The sequence below is a fragment of the Physeter macrocephalus genome, chromosome 6, assembly GCF_002837175.3.
Source record: "Physeter macrocephalus isolate SW-GA chromosome 6, ASM283717v5, whole genome shotgun sequence".
Lineage (NCBI taxonomy): Eukaryota > Metazoa > Chordata > Mammalia > Artiodactyla > Physeteridae > Physeter > Physeter macrocephalus.
In genome coordinates, this window is record NC_041219.1 from 80,272,995 (window position 1) to 80,285,157 (window position 12,163).

Sequence of the window (12,163 nt, forward strand, 5' to 3'; positions counted from 1 at the left end):
CACTGTTGTGGCCTCTCCCGTCGCGGAGCGCAGGCTCAGCGGCCATGGCTCACGGGCCCAGCCGCTCCGCGGCATGTGGGATCCTCCCGGACCGGGGAATGAACCCGTGTCCCCTGCATCGGCAGGCGGACTCTCAACCACTGCGCCACCAGGGAAGCCTGGAACATCCATTCTTGATGGATGTTCTGGCTGTTTTTGCTGATGGCTGTTAGCGAAGGCTTTTGTTCCTGGTCAGAGCCCTGGTTTTCTAGTACACCAAGAATGAGAGGTTATTAACGCCCTTGGAGCTAGGAATTAAGTTGTCCCTATGTTCCAGCCTGCCTGGGTGGTCAGTAACCACTTCAGAGAATCACATGAAACATTGCCTGTGGGGTTGCCTAGAAAAGAGAATTTTAATAATTGATCGCTGTATTTGGTCTCCTGTAAATGATTGATTTCCCACCCTTCCCCCTACAGCCTTTTGCTGGCTGCTTCTCAATTGTGTATGAGTCAGCAACAGCTCAGTTCACCTGATGGCCTTTCTAAAATGCTTGCTCCTTATTACTCAGTGTGATTACTGGCTGTTGAGCGGTATTAACACTTCGTGTAAACTTTTTAGTCTGAACTGTCCAGGATTTTATTTCCTTTAAAAACAAAGCAATAGAATAATACCAAAAAAAAAAAAAAATCATCAAACCCAACCAAATTCTCTCTTTGTTATTTTTCTGTGGGTCTGGGACCTGAGCTTCTGAGACCAGGAGCCTGGGGAGAGCTGGCCTCGTTGGGCAGATCTGGGTGGGAACCTAGAAGTAGCACGTTCCCAACCGTGTGGCGCTTTCCTGTGTACAGAACACTGTCACATGGGTGGCTTGTGTGTCGCAACCACTTTGAGAAGAGGGCTCAGAGGAGCGGGTGGCCTTGCTCAAGGTCCGTTTTCAGGGAAGTGTCATGCCGTGCCTCTTGTAGGCTCTGGATGCCTGGATGCGACCCTGTGTCCTTTAGGCTGGCAGACGGACACTGATAGAAAGAAGAGGGAAGAAGAGGTTCCCCTCAAACTCACATAACTTGATAAAGTCCTCTGGGCCCAACACAAGAGGCAGCTAGCTTGTGTTGGATATATTTTTATTAAATAATAATATTGAGTACTCACTGTGTACTGTGAAATACTTGTTATGCTAGGGCACTTAAGTCTATCGGAAGTGACAGTTATCATCCCCATTTTAGAGACAGAAAGTAAACTTACTGTGCCTGAGAACAGACAGCAAGTTTGAACTTGGTCTACCTGACCATTGTCTCTGTTGGTTCTTCTGCTGAGTTGCCAAGGGGGGAGGGGTTGCTAATGAATGACTTGACACGTGTGACATGTGGGAATCCTTCCAAAACATTATCAACTGTGACTATCCTTTGTGGATTGACTGTCCTGTAAATCCTTTTGAAAATGTTTCCATTGTCAGTTCTCTGGGATCAGTGGCTGTTGTGACAGGGGCTCACTACTTGAGAATAGTTACTCGTCTGAATTTAGTGATAGGAACCTGCTCTGTGTGTTGTATTATCAGGTGAATGTCCTTAAGGTCAAGATTTTGAGCAGATGAGAAGGCAGGTAGCTTGATAATTTAACAGTTGCCATTTAAAACCAGGATTTTTCTGCTGAAATTCAGGTGGAGTTGATTTTTAAAAAATTTGTGACTAGAATATTTTACAAACAGAAAGAAGGAAAACAGGTTTCCCAAGTGTGTGATAGTAGCACAGAATGAATCTCTTGCTCTTTTTAAATAGGGTCTTCTACTGCTACAAATCTCATGGTCACGTTCACGCCTGGTGTTCAGGTCATAGCTTCCAGTTGTATCTGATACACGCATAGGATTTTGGACTTCCAAGACCTTAAAATTCTGTATTTACCTGTTTTTACAAGGGGAAAAAAAATCTAGGTGTTTTGTCCGATTGAGGGTAGGCTGGTAGGTTAACGCAGTCCATAATTGAATTTAACTTTGTCACGTGTCTCTCTCCTAGGGCCAACATATCCTGATCTTCTAAGGGAAGAAATAACTGGATGTAAACTTTCCCTATTGAAGACATAGTAGTTAACCTTCCCCTTCATCGTCTCACAATTCTCCCACTTGAATTTTAACCCTAACTTCAGAATTTCCCAGTTCTTTAATTTAGGTGACTAATATCCCCTCTCCCGAACACATATATTTTAGCAACTCCCAGAGTTTAATCTGAGAAGTACTACTAAGAAACTGAGGTTTGCAGAAGTTAAGCAACTTGACCAAACACTCTGCTGTCCAGTAGTTGTGACTTTAAAAAGAGGAGAGCAGTGGTGGCCAACTCCTAGAGTTCACAGAGGATTACATGAGTTAATTACTACGTGTAAAATGCTAACAGCAGTCCCTGGGACATAATTAGTTCTCAACAAGGGTAAGATACTGTTATTACTCTATATCTAGGAAGTAGCAGAGTTGATTTCTGTCTGGTTTCATTCATTCATTCTTTCAGCAGACGTTTGTTGAGGACCTGCTGTGTGCTATGTTCTGGGGAGATAGCCCATCGTCTTAACCATTGTGCTTTATTACTTCCAGTTTAATTTCAAGGAAGATGTTCTCCCCCTTTGTAGGAAATTGGAAAATAATGACACCAAAGAGATGATGATTCATGGTCCACCAATGTTTTGTCTTTAAGCCTTCCAAATAAGCATCATCGGTGGGTATTGCTTAAAGAAAGGACATCTTGAAGTCATTCCTGTTGATCTCAAGATAGTGCTGACTTTCTGCTGGAGCCTATGATAAGGAGGGAATGTAGCTACTGATATAGTTGCTCACATAAAAAAAAAAATTGAACCTATTGGCAGAATGATGCTTCTGAACTCAGGAAACACAGTTTTTCTCAATTTACTTTTAGAGGAATTGGAGGTTTTATTTATATTTAGTAAACAAAGCATTTGCCTTTGAAGAACAAAATGAAATATTTAAGTTGATAGAGGTCAAGCTTTTTAAAGCCAAAATAAATTGAGAAGGATCGGGTCTTTCTACTCAAGCTGTACTGAGTCAGGAATTTGAAATAATATGAAATATTGGATAGCAGTTGTGTGTTTTAAAAAGGCAGTGGCTTTAATTAAAATGACTGTCATCTGGATAATAATCAGATATCTGACCAAACAGGCTTCCAGGGTTGGGGCTGCTGTCTTCCCTCTAGGCTGACGTTTCTGACTTTTTGATATTTCGTCAGCGTCATTCAAGAGCTGTATTTGCTTGAAATGGCCAAGGGAGTCCACCCTTGGTTGTTCTTCACGGTTCCCTGGCTTTGATGAGTCATTGCTGGACAGCCTTCTCAACCAAGTGCCGATAAGAATAGACACACAATAGAAAAATAAAACAACTGAGAGCTGAAGCAGAAAGAGCTGGGACTCTGCTGTATTTAGCTGTGTGACCTTGTGTAAGCCACAGTATTCCCGGGCCCTGGCTTTCTCATGCATAAAATAAAGTTTCTAGGGTCTCTTGCTGAAGTTAGGTCAACTTTGGAATTTAATATCCACCAAGAGAGGTAGGAGATACACAGCACATTCAGGGGACAGTGATTCGTGATTTATGTAATTATAGTAGCTTTGTTGACTGTTGGAAAATAGCAGTGGCAGATGAGTCAGCCTGGCATGTAGCTTTCGGAGATCAGTGATGCTTTTTTTGTTAAAGTTATGCTTTAGTCAGGTTTTTTTTTAGGTCCCAATGGTCAGGGTGATGCCAAGTTCCAGAAATAGAAGCTCAGATCTTGTTCAGAGGACAGTGTGGAGGGGACGGTTGTCACGAACTTGTTTTCCTAGCCGAGCCTCCACTTCGGCTTTCCCTGGGGAAGATGTTAGTGGGTGACCACGGGGGTGTAACATCACCAGCGAACCATCCGCCCCAAACATGTTGCTGGGAATTCACTATCAGCGACAGAGAAGAGGCAGGTGGTATTTCAAATCTCCTTCCTCTGCCTGGTTTGGTTCTCCAAAAATCCATGTGAAAGGGAAACGTTCTGTATTAGGAGCTCCAGCTGCAAACACCTGGACTAAACGTGGGCTCCTCTAGAGACAGGCAGACCTGAAGCATCCATCCTTCATCCTTGCTCTGGGTGCCTTCTCCAATAGCTAGAGAAGCAGGGAGAGAATCCCCTTTCTCTCAGGCACGGACCCGAGCTTGCCTAATCTGCTTAGTCCATGCTTCCCCACGCAGTCCAGCTGGTCCTCCCACTGACTGATGCAAATCCCCGTGTATAATAGGAAGAGGTTGGGCTGGGGGTCAAAGGAGGCCTCACTCTGAATCACAGCAGCGCTCCTTCCTGGCTGTGGAACTTGGGATAACTTACGTAGCTGGGGCAGCAAGCAAAGTGGTGTTAGTAGTCTTATGCAGGTAGTGTGTGTCTTCATCGTGTCGTCAAGAATTGCACTGTATTCTTTTTAAATTAAATTTAATTTTTTTTATTGGAGTACAGTTGCTTTACAGTGTTGTTAGTTTCTGCTGTACAGCAAAGTGAATCAGCTATACGTATACGTTTATCCCCTCTTTTTTGGATTTCCTTCCCGTTTAGGTCACCACAGAGCACTGAGTAGAGTTCCCTGTGCTCTACAGTAGGTTCTCAGCATTGTATTCTTAAACCTTGTGAATATGCCTCCTCCTTAGAGGAGAGAGAGTGAAGGTGGGGCCGAAAACTAGACCTTGACCTTTTCCTCCCTTCATCCCTGAGAGGGTGTGGAGGCAGATTTGACCTCACAGAGATCAGCAGGGACCCCCTGCCTCCTATGAAGGACCCCCCCCGCCCCACCCCCGCCGCGAGGACAATGATCTTCATATTCTGTAAGCAACAATCTACTTTAAAAAGAAAAGAATCTTACACAAAACTTTTGTGTAAAATGAGTTAAAGGCTTTCGTTTATAAAAATATGGTTAAGTTGAAATTTATAATAAACTCAGGAAGAATGATAAAGCAGTTTCAGTGAACAGAAATTTGAAATAGCGGAGATAGTAGATGACTTTTATGATCTTTTTCCTATTACATATACATAAGTAATTGCAAATTTTTAAAAAAATTTATTTATTTTTGGCCGCGTTGGGTCTTCGTTGCTGCGCGCGGGCTTTCTCTAGTTGTGGCGAGCGAGGTCTACTCTCCCATGCGGTGTGCAGGCTTCTCGTTGCGGAGGCTTCTCTTGTTGCGAAGCACGGGCTCTAGGCCCACGGGCTCAGTAGTTGTGGCGCACGGGCCTATCTGCTCCGCGGCACGTGGGATCCTCTCAGACCAGGGCTTGAACCCATGTCCCCGGCATTGGCGGGCAGATTCTTAACCACTGCGCCACCAGTGAAGTCCCTCAAATGGTATTTTCTTAAACAGATACTCCTTCGAATCAAGAGAAAAGATAGAAGGCTTATTATGCCAAAGCTGCCCAAAATATATAGACTAGCATGTATTTGTTCACATGTAACAGATGGGAATCAACTTCTAAATTATTGCACTTTTTTCCAAAATGCTTATACATTTAAAAAATAAATTTAAAGTAAACGTTAAAACATCTGAAACACCTCCATAGAATCCCAAGGTTTGGTAGAAAAGACTGTTCAAAACACACTCCCTGATCTCAATTTGCTGTTTCCTGTTTGATTATAGCGTGTATACAGTTTTCAATACTGAAAGCCATTTGATATAAAAAATGGTGACATTTGAATAAGGTCTGCAGTCTGGTTGCCAGTGCTGGATCAGTGTCAGTTGCTTGTTTTGATATTGTACTTGAGTGATATAAAATGTTGCTTTTGGGGGAAGTTGGGTGAAGGGTGCATGAGGCTCTCTATACTATTTTTGCAGTTTACTCTGAGTTTATAATTATTTCAGAATTTTAAATTCTTTATAAAAAGTCATTTGAAAATGATCATCTTCTAATTAATTTTAGGAGGGAGTACAGCAGGACTGAGTGGTGTATATACCACACTTTTAAAGTGGATTTCCATCTATCTTACCTTATTTTGAAAAAAAGCATCTTTCTTTCCTTGCCGCTGAGTCTGTATCCTCCACGCTCACTCTGTCACCTACTGTGACACTGTTGAAATTTTGTAAAGAAAACACAGACAATGGCAAATCAAGGAGAGCTCTCTTTCAGGAAAACTAATTTAGCTGCCGCTTAATTAATTAATAAGAAAATGGTGCCGAAACCCAAGAGTTCAGTCTGCAGTCACCTGATACAGAAAAAGGTCTATGAATGATGTAGCATGTTTTTCTGAAGCATTCCCGTGCTCCAAACATTAGTAATTAGGCCAAAGAATATCAACATGCCATGAGATCATAGGGCCAGACGTACAAATCAGCATGCCCTATAGTCTGTTGTGATGATGCAACGTGAGGAGTGTTATATCCTACATGAGAAAAGATAAAGGAGTGAAGATAATTTTAAAAGAATAAACCTTTGATCCGTTCACTTCTCCGTGTGTAAAGTAAAAGTGGTCATGGCAGTCATGAAATATAGTTCTGTGTTCTCTTGGATTTTACAGTGTGCTGTAAATTACTGCCTTGTTCTTTGATAAGATTGATGGTGGTTTTGCTCTATCACTTGGAGAAATGCAACAGAATTCCCTGAGCCAGCCCTCTGTCTTCAATGTAATTGGCAAAAAGAGTGATTGTCTCGAGTGTTTTGACTAGAAATGGATTGGTGGGGTTGATCCCGTCTATCAGACACCTGCGAAGGTGAGCTGACCTCAGTACCTTGCTTTAGCAAATGTTTTAACATATGCTAGTAGAATTACATTAAAAAAAAATCCATTTACTCCACCAAGCCTGTAAGGTCCTGTGCATTAAGTAGGGCATTCGTTTTGTGCCAGTTGTGAAGCCTGCCCGGGCTGACCTGAGGGACTGGGCTCTCAGCTCTCCAGACATCACTCCATCTGATCGGCTTTTCTGGCTTCTCCTCCAGGGTTATCAATGCCGGGAAGAGCACACACAATGAAGACCAAGCCAGCTGTGAGGTGCTCACCGTGAAGAAGAAAGCAGGGGCCATTACCTCAACCCCAAACAGGAACTCAGCTAAGAGACGGTCCTCACTTCCCAACGGGGAGGGACTGCAGCTGAAGGAGAACTCGGTAAGACCCTCCTTCATCCCCCGTTCTCGGGTGAGAGGAACATGCACGCTGTGGCCCCGCCGTGGGATGTTCGGAATGGAAGAGAGAAAAGCCATGTCCCCAGAGTTAGTGGAGTGGCAGGTCTGTGCTCAGGGTATCACACCACCACAGCGAAGGTGACACATGGAGTTAGGAAGAGCTGGTGTTGAATTCCCTGGCGGTCCAGTGGTTAGGACTCCGTGCTTCCACTGCTGGGGGCCCGGGTCCCATCCCTGGTTGGGGAACTAGGATCCCGCAAGCCGAGCAGCATGGCCAAAGTAAACAGACAAACAAATAAATGGAACAGCTGGTGTTTAGGTTCTAAACCTTTAAAGAAAACACCCATATCATATATGAGTTTTGCTGCAAGAATTAGTATATATGTTTGGTGGTTTTCAAGAAGCCACTTCAAAGTTTTTGTGAAGGAGATAGTCCCTGGAAGCCTCTCCAAAGGAGTGAGAGGAACTCTAGCCATCGGCTTGCAGCCCTGCCACGCATGACTCTGTCCCTCTCCTCCCCTTGCCTACCCCTTAGACTTGCCCAGTTGGAGCCTTGCTTGATGCTCTGACAAATCAACTGGCCCAAAGCCCTTGCATCCTATGGGGCAGCCCTGTAGACCGAATGCCCTGTTGACAAACCACAGAGCGTTTCTCCTCTTTCCAGTTTCTGCAGAACAAAGCAGACAGCCTCAGAAAGTTCTGAAGAAGCTCTCAGAAAAGTATAGGGGATAATCAGCACTCTGTCCATCAGCAGATTTAGTCCTACAGAAAAGAGACATTAAATGGGATGACCCCAGTGTGACTATTTATTCTAATGGTCTTAGGATATTTTTGTATGTAAATTTTTATAGGATTGTAAAGGATCTAGGAATCTCTTCTTAGTCTAAGTGATAGTGTCTTATTGCATTTACGCTTAGGGAATAAGAGTACTGATTTATTTTGTTAGCATTAGTTCAACTTAGGGTTAGAAAACACAGTGACCTATGGAGATTCATCAGTTGTACTTGCTTTCAAGGCTGAAGGAAGCACTGATTAGGCCTCTCCCAAAAAGCGAGAGTCAGGGACCCAGACGGGCAGGACAAAATAATACTGGTTAAGTGCATGGTCTTCTGGGGTAAGACGTTTCAGAACAGTCCATTGCTTAAAGCTGTTCAATTTGGGGATAGTTATTTATTCTTGGAGCCTCACCCTTTCTCTTCTCTAAAAAGGAAGAATAATAATGGTAACTACCAAATACAGTGGAAGAGGCTAGTTGCAAGTAAGAAATCCAACAGTCCATGTAAAGTCCTGAGCCAGTGTCATCATGAATAAATCCTTGATCAATGCTAGTGATTATTATCCTAAAGTCAGTTCTACTTCTGTAATCCTCTGTGGATAATGCCCACTGAGTTTTCATTCATTTGGAGATCACACAATGTCTTTCGTACCTTCTTGATGGACTTATTTCGAAGATTGAGTTTTTATGGAAAAGGGCTCAGAAAATGTGAGACATTAGTGATAATTGGGTATGGGTGCCAGTGATTTAATGTTGCTCTTTCCCCTGGCAGGTCTCCTCTGCCACTGGATATAAAGTGATTTCTTTTTTTAAAAAAAATATTTATTTATATATTTATTTTTGGCTGCTTTGGGTCTTTGTTGCTGCATGCAGGCTCTCTCTAGCTGCATTGAGCAAGGGCTACTCTTTGTTGAAGTGCACAGGCTTCTCATTGCGGTGGCTCCTCCCGCTGCAGAGAACAGGCTCTAGAGCAGCAGGCTCAGTAGTTGTGGCGCATGGGCCCAGCTGCTCTGCAGCATGTGGGATCCTCCCGGACCAGGGATCGAACCCCATGTCCCCTGAATTGGCAGGTGGATTCTTCACCACTGCACCACCAGGGAAGCCCCTATAAAGTGATTTCTGTAAAACTAAGTCAGTGTTGACATTTGGCTGAAGGCCTGTGGGTGATGGCGTTTTTCCCTTGTTGCTAAGTTCCTCCTAGAAGTGGAACCAGGAGTAACTTTTTACCTTTCTTTCCTTAAGAACAGTGAAACCAGTGCATAAGCCCTTTAGGATGGAGCCAGGGCCCTCCTTTGTGATGGCTCTGAACCTCTGTGGGGTTCATGAGCCACTAGGAGGCAGCAAGGACGTGCCATGCAGAGCCGGCACCTCTCCCCCTGCATTCCTGCTTTGGCCACAGCAGCTTCGCTTCCACCTGCCTTATATATTAGGCTACTCATTAGAGTTTAAGGCAAGAGCTGTGCTGCCTTTTTCCTTTTAATTGTGGGAAATTATACATAAAATAAAAGTTACCATTTTAACCATTTTTAGGTGTATAGTGCAGTGGCATCAAATACATTCATACTGTTGTGCAACCATCAGTATCAGCCATCTGCTGAACTTTTTCATCTTCCCAAACTGCCACTCTGTACCCATTAAACACTAAGTACCCCTTCCCCTCCCCGCCCCCCGTCCCTGGCAACTACCATTCTATTTCCTGTCCCAGTGAATTTGACTCTACTCTAAGGACCTCCTATAAGTGGAATCATATAATATTTGTCTGTTTGTAGTTGGCATATATCACTTACCATAATGTCTTCAAAGATTATCCATGTTGTAGAATGCGTCATAATCTTATTCCTTTTTAAGGCTGAATAATACTCTGTTGTGTGCATACATACCATTTTGTTTATCCATTCATCCATCAAAGGACACTTGCTTTCACTGTCTATTGTGAATATTACCACTATGAACATGGGTGTTTGAATACCTGTTTGAGTCCCTGCTTTCGATGCTTTTGAATATACACCCAGAGTGGAATTGTTGGATGATACGGTGATCCTGTTCAATATTTTGAGGAAACACCACGCTGGTTTGCACAACAGCTGCACCATTTTACATTCCCGCCAGCAGTACACAAGGGTTCCAATTTCTGCACATTTTTGCCAACACTTGTTAATTTCTGTTTTTCTGAAATAATAGCCGCCCTAATGAGTGTGAAGTGGTACCTCATTGTAGGTATGTATTTCCCATGATTAGCGATGTTGAACATCTTTTCATGTGCTTCTTATTGGCCAGATGTATCTTCTTTAAAGAAATGTCTGTTCAGGTCCTTTGCCCATTTTAAAATTAGGTTGTCTGTTTCATTGTTGTTGTTTGTGCTCCTTTCTAAAAGCTTGAAAAGTGTAATCTAGCGTGCCAGGTGACTCACTGAGTGCGGGCTGTGTTCCAGGAACTGGATGCTGAGGATTCAGCAGGGAATAAAACAGACAACAGTCCCTCCCTACAGGGAGCTTGCGTTCTTTGACGGCGACAAACAAAATATATAGCGTGGCAGATAAACACTACGGAGAAAAACAAAGCAGGGAAGCAGTAATAATAGGAAGCGTGAGGCGCAGGGTGGTGAAAGGAGGTGTCAGAATGTAACACTGGGGCAAAGACCTGAAAGGGCAGCTGATGGGAGGGAGAGCATTCTGACATCCTAGGCCACCGTAAGAACCCTGAGGCGGGAACAGGCTGGCAGTTTCTCAGAGAATCTGCCAGGAAGCCCATGCATCTGGAGCAGACATAGTAAAGCCTGGATTGCAGGTGACATTGTCAGAAAGGTTATAGAGGAGTGAGACAAAGTGGCAGGACCTCAAGGCCGTTATCAGGACTTTGGCTGCTGCGCTGAATGAACGGTTTGCTAGCAGAGGTCACTGGATATACTGCTTAAAAGAGGCCGGTGATTTTTGCCATGTAAAGCCATCCCTTAACTCAGATATGGCGACACTGAGGAGAGGGCAGTGACAGCATAGGGCCCAGGGCAAGAAAACATCTGCAGGAGACAAGTAAGGTGGGTCTCCCCCTTTCCCCCTGCGATTCTCTTCCTTCACCCAGCAAATGTGTGCTGAGCTCTGAGTGCGCGCGCTGGGCCTTGGGGCTGAGGAGATGAGCTCAGTACAGTTCCCATCCCCCTCGAGCAGAGTTGGGGAGGGGAGGAAGCGTCGATAAGCACACTACAGTGGAGTGAGTTTTAGGAGAAAGAGAAAAAGTCCAGGCTGTGTGGACGCCTAGCTCAGATTGGCCCCTGGTGGCTTGGGGAACAGTGGAGGGGATGGGCTGGGTCAGGTGAGGGAAGGCTCCCTGGAGAAGTGACATTTGAGCTGTCGGAATTAACCAAGCAAAGAAGAGAAAGGGGAGCTCCTGACAGAGGGAACGTGCAAATGCTGAGACAGGCTGGCGCGCGAGTACGTGGGGCGTGTCTTCCCGTGTTTGGGAGCACGTGTAGTCACTTGGAGGGGAATGAGACAGGAACAGCAAGCAGGCATCACACGTGAGGGCCATTGAATGCCCTAATAAGCTGGAATTTTAACCAGTGACTTTAGACAAGGGCATAACGGACTCATGACAGTGGGCAGGCTGACTTGGAAGACTAGGGGGGCACACCTAGAGGCTGGGACACCTAGGAGTCTGGCTCGTGCAGAAATCTGGGTGAGAAATGATGAAAGCTCGAAATAAGGCTGTGATTAGAGCAAGGGGCAGGCTCGGAAGAGATGATGTGAGAGGTTCTGTTGAGGTGACCAGGTGACCAACTATGTGGGGCAGGGGAGAGTGGGAGATGCCAGGTTTCAGCCGCTGGGTGCTGGTCCTTGAAAGTGGACCCCTGGGGCAGGCACAGGTTCAAGGTGAGGAGATGGGCGGAAATGGCGACTTGAGGCTTGAGGATGCTAACTTTCCAGTGGGGAGTGTTTTGTAGGAAGTTAGAGCTGAAGGATTGGAGCTCAGAGCAAGTCTAGGGGGGCTTAGAATTCAGGAGTTACAAGCCCAAAGGAATTCCAAGAAGAGAGGGGAGTTGTCAGGAGCATAAGTAGCAATGCTGTGGGCCACAGAGAGGTCAAGAAAGATAAGGATGAAAAAATGGCAAATACTATTATTATAAGCAAGAAATGCAGCAACAGGATAAATAGTGGCATCATTATTTCATTTGCAAACAGAGAGTTGACAGACATGAAGGATGGTGAAAAGGAAGATGCGTGGACGCTCTCCAGAATACATGTGATGAATTTCTCCCTCCCTTATGACCTCTTTTTTTTTTTTTTTTTTTTTTTTTTTTGGGGC

General features: G+C 44.5%; 1 protein-coding gene across 4 annotated transcripts in view; it reads left to right on the forward strand.

Moving 5' to 3' along the window:
- Positions 1 to 12,163, forward strand: part of PPM1H (protein phosphatase, Mg2+/Mn2+ dependent 1H) — a 299,608-nt gene that overhangs the window by 107,280 nt on the left and 180,165 nt on the right. For all 4 annotated transcript variants that reach the window (XR_008617682.1, XR_003680301.2, XR_003680302.2 and 1 more), the window contains exon 2: positions 6,907 to 7,072. Coding sequence is in view for 1 of the 4 variants with exons in the window: in XM_024122817.3 (XP_023978585.1) it covers positions 6,907 to 7,072 (166 nt within the window). In the remaining 3 variants the exon portion in view is untranslated. The remainder of the gene's footprint in view (positions 1 to 6,906; positions 7,073 to 12,163) is intronic.